The following is a 3576-nucleotide window of genomic DNA, read 5'->3' on the forward strand; positions in this document are numbered from 1 at the left end:
TTGTTGTGATATTTTCTACTTTTTGTAAATTTTAATCGAGTCAATAATATTCTTCTTAGTTATTAAAGGATTTACTCGTTTCTTCGTTTTTAAAGAAATGTTATTTGCTTTAACACGAATTTGTGGAGACATATATACATGAGTTGGAAAATAATTGTTGCAAATGAAGAATATTTAATTATATTTAATATTATTCATTTTATCGAGTGTGTATCTTGTTTTTCCATAATCAAACAAATTATTCCTGTATTACTGAATTTCGAGAGCCAATTAATATTCAAATAATAATCGGACTACGAATTAATATGTAAATATATATTTTTGTATACTTATTTAGAGAAGGTGATATAGAAAAGAAAATATAATTTCTGGTAAATTTTGTTGTTACAATTATATAGTAATATAAACAGTATGTCAAATTTCAGTGGACGTATTTATTTTATTGTAATTTACAGTTTGGCGAATACTACAGCTGTATACATTCGCAATCTAGCAATGAAATTATTGTGTAAGCGAAACAGTCGGATTCGCCTATTTCTTCTTGCCTCTCTTTCGTTTCGCTTTCTTGCTCTGCGGCGCTCTTGGATCCACTAAAGGTTCTCGTGACAATTGAGGTGGTGGACATCCATGAGCAAGATATCCAGCTATTGGAGATATTCCAATAATATCTCTGAGTAAGCTACCTGGTGAATCGACATCTAAATTCATCGTACGATGACTGCCAGACGATTTCGACTTTTCCTTAAAACTACATTTATACTCGTTTTCCTCGGATTCGGTTTTGAAAAGGAAGGAGTTGGGCACAAGAGCGTAATGTCGCATTATGCATCTGCAAAAAGGACAAACAATTTTCCATATTTTTTCATACTGCATTTAATAAAACACACGCTTTTTCGCTATCGAGTGTCAAATATTAAAATCCGAAGATTTATTCATTATATTTTCTTTTCGACAATTTTATACTACTTTGAGTGTTTTAATTGAAATGTATTTCGAAAGGTAGTTAGTTGATGAAAAACAGTGCAAACAATTCGTTTTTACTAATACTATTGAAAATAGTATATCTGATGTTAAAATTATTAATATTATAAATATAAAGGGATGTTAAAATAATTAATACTCAACTACAATTTATATCAGTAACGAACATAAAATTTATTATAAGGAATCAATGTTTAAGTCTGTGTAAGATACCTACATTTCATATAATAATATTAATAATATTAATAATTAAGAAAACTGATATCATAAATCAGTTAAGAATAAGAACAAATAATTCGTTAAAATGATTAATAATTTTAAATTAATTGTAGAAAGACTTACAATTAGTAGAAAATATCTCGAGCTTAACGGCCAGAGAGTATTAAAATTGCATTACTTTTCTCGTTCGTAATATATCTAAAGTATTTAATAGTCTTCCTATGGTTAATAAGTAAACATGTAACACAATCTATAGTACCTTCCCATATTAGTCACGGTAATCGTAGCACCTAACTGACCAGCAAAACTATTACCAGAATCTACCAGATCAAACGGTCCCCTAAATATGAAAGATTCTGGATTTTGTACCAGTAATGTATTCTGCAAGTAAGAAATTCATTTTATTATTAAAAGAGTTGAAGAATTTTCCAGAATCATGAACGAATATTTAAGATATTATTCAATATAAACGATAAATTACTATAATTTTTAATTCAAGAGAGAGGAAGTTACACACGTAAAACACAAACACAAGAGGTAAACAGAAAAGATATAAAAAAACAATTTAAATTGACAACTTTCGACATTAAAAATCAATTTGGCACGCATGCATCTAATTGGTGATTAACGTTGCATATTTCATTGTAGACCGTTACTATATCAACTTCTGTACAGAAAACAATATCATGAATTCTTTAATAAAATACCGTGTACCTCGAAATCGTGGATTTTTGTACATAAAACCGTGTAAATCGAAAGCAAACCAAAACGTGCATAATTTAATCAGTTACGTATTGAATTAAATTCATTTATTTCAACGTAAAATATGAGAAAAATACCATGAAAAACATAATATCAGTTTATTCATGAAATGACAAATATATAAAGCTATAATTACATAATTCTTTTTATAGAAACGAAAAATATCCAACACATAATAAGTGGAACCAAAAGTTGAACGAAGAAACCAAATCTATACAATTTTAAGTAAATTATAAAAGTACTCAAAAAACAATAATTGTTTATCATTAACCAGTAAATATGACGTTTTAAAAAATTTCGATTAGAAAAACCATAACGACACACACCTTTCTAAGATTTACTAAGCTTTATTGCACTAATTCACCTGAATGGTTCTTGTGTGTTCACAAAAAGGGGAATCCGCTTTTTTTTATTTAAATGCTAGTGTTACTAATCGAATGAAATAAAAAATTTACTATAGAAATGCTTATTTTTCTTTAAATCTGTTATTTTGAAAACCATGTAAAAGCGAACTCGCGCAAATCGGTGGACAGGTGTATACAATCGGTACAATTAACACGTTGAATGCCATGGGAATCACCGATGACCCCCAATATTTCTGTATTATAAATAATGCTATCTAATACGGTAACATTCGGCTAGATGAACATGCAATAATAAAAATACAATTCGATCAAATGGCAAGTAGAAAAAAAGGTTTATATGAATACCTAGAGAACTAAGTAAATATTCGTAATGCCCATACATTAACCATGAAACTGTTATCTGACAAAAACAAATGTTGCTGTAGTATACATTTGGAAAATATATGTATTTACTGTTATGTACAAATGATTTAATATTATATTTCTAATATTCTGTGTATTTTACTGTATAAAATCGTGCGGCATTCAACGTGTTAAAAAACAATTGTAATTCGGAAACAAGATCGTATCGAGCACATGTATGTTTATATAAACATTTTTGTATTTTAATGTGTCGTATATATAAATGAAGTTATGCCCACGCATCTAGAAACATCCTGTGCAATACATTGGATTATCGAAAGAAATTGTATCTCACCAAGTCACAAGCACAACCAGTGAGGTAAGTGCGAACGCCGCAAACAGGAAAATTATCATCCACTCTAAAAACGCCGATGTGTAACGGCGCTTTTTTCATCATTTTGACTAATTCCTCAGATAACGCTGAAAAGTGGCAGGACTGGCCACCTTTAAACTCGTACGCGTAGATGTCATTTTTCCGAGATCGGCTGCGCTCCGTAACTTCTGCAGTTGGCAAATTAATGAAAACTACTTTTACCACGAGCGTTGCCCCACCGGTGTCAGCGTACATTTCTTTGTTCAACGTTAATTGTGACACATAAACGTCGAAAACGTAAAAACCATACATGACAGCGTCCTATTTCTTTCTGTTACAATTTCTTTTCTTTCGAAGGTTACGATACACTTGTGAATTTGGTAGACTGAAGTTGCACCCGTAGCTGAAAGAATTTTCATTTCTAATCAACGACAGAGTTTTATTTGTGACAGCGATGAAGTACATACATTAACCTTTGGCCATGTAACAGCAACATGGAAAGCTAAGATTGTATGAAGTTACACTGAATTATTC

At 30.3% G+C, this 3576-nt stretch overlaps 1 protein-coding gene across 1 annotated transcript; it reads right to left on the reverse strand.

Annotated features, from left to right (window-relative positions):
• Nucleotides 1-531: 531 nt before the first annotated feature.
• On the reverse strand, nucleotides 532-3354 carry LOC116430036 (uncharacterized). The gene is made up of 3 exons (XM_031983704.1): nucleotides 3025-3354; nucleotides 1460-1581; nucleotides 532-829 (listed from the first exon to the last, which is right to left on the reverse strand). The coding sequence occupies exons 1-3, from the start codon at nucleotides 3352-3354 to the stop codon at nucleotides 532-534; spliced, it is 750 nt and encodes a 249-aa protein (XP_031839564.1).
• Between the last annotated feature and the right edge of the window lie 222 nt (nucleotides 3355-3576).

Source organism: Nomia melanderi, chromosome 1 (genome assembly GCF_051020985.1).
Source record: "Nomia melanderi isolate GNS246 chromosome 1, iyNomMela1, whole genome shotgun sequence".
Lineage (NCBI taxonomy): Eukaryota > Metazoa > Arthropoda > Insecta > Hymenoptera > Halictidae > Nomia > Nomia melanderi.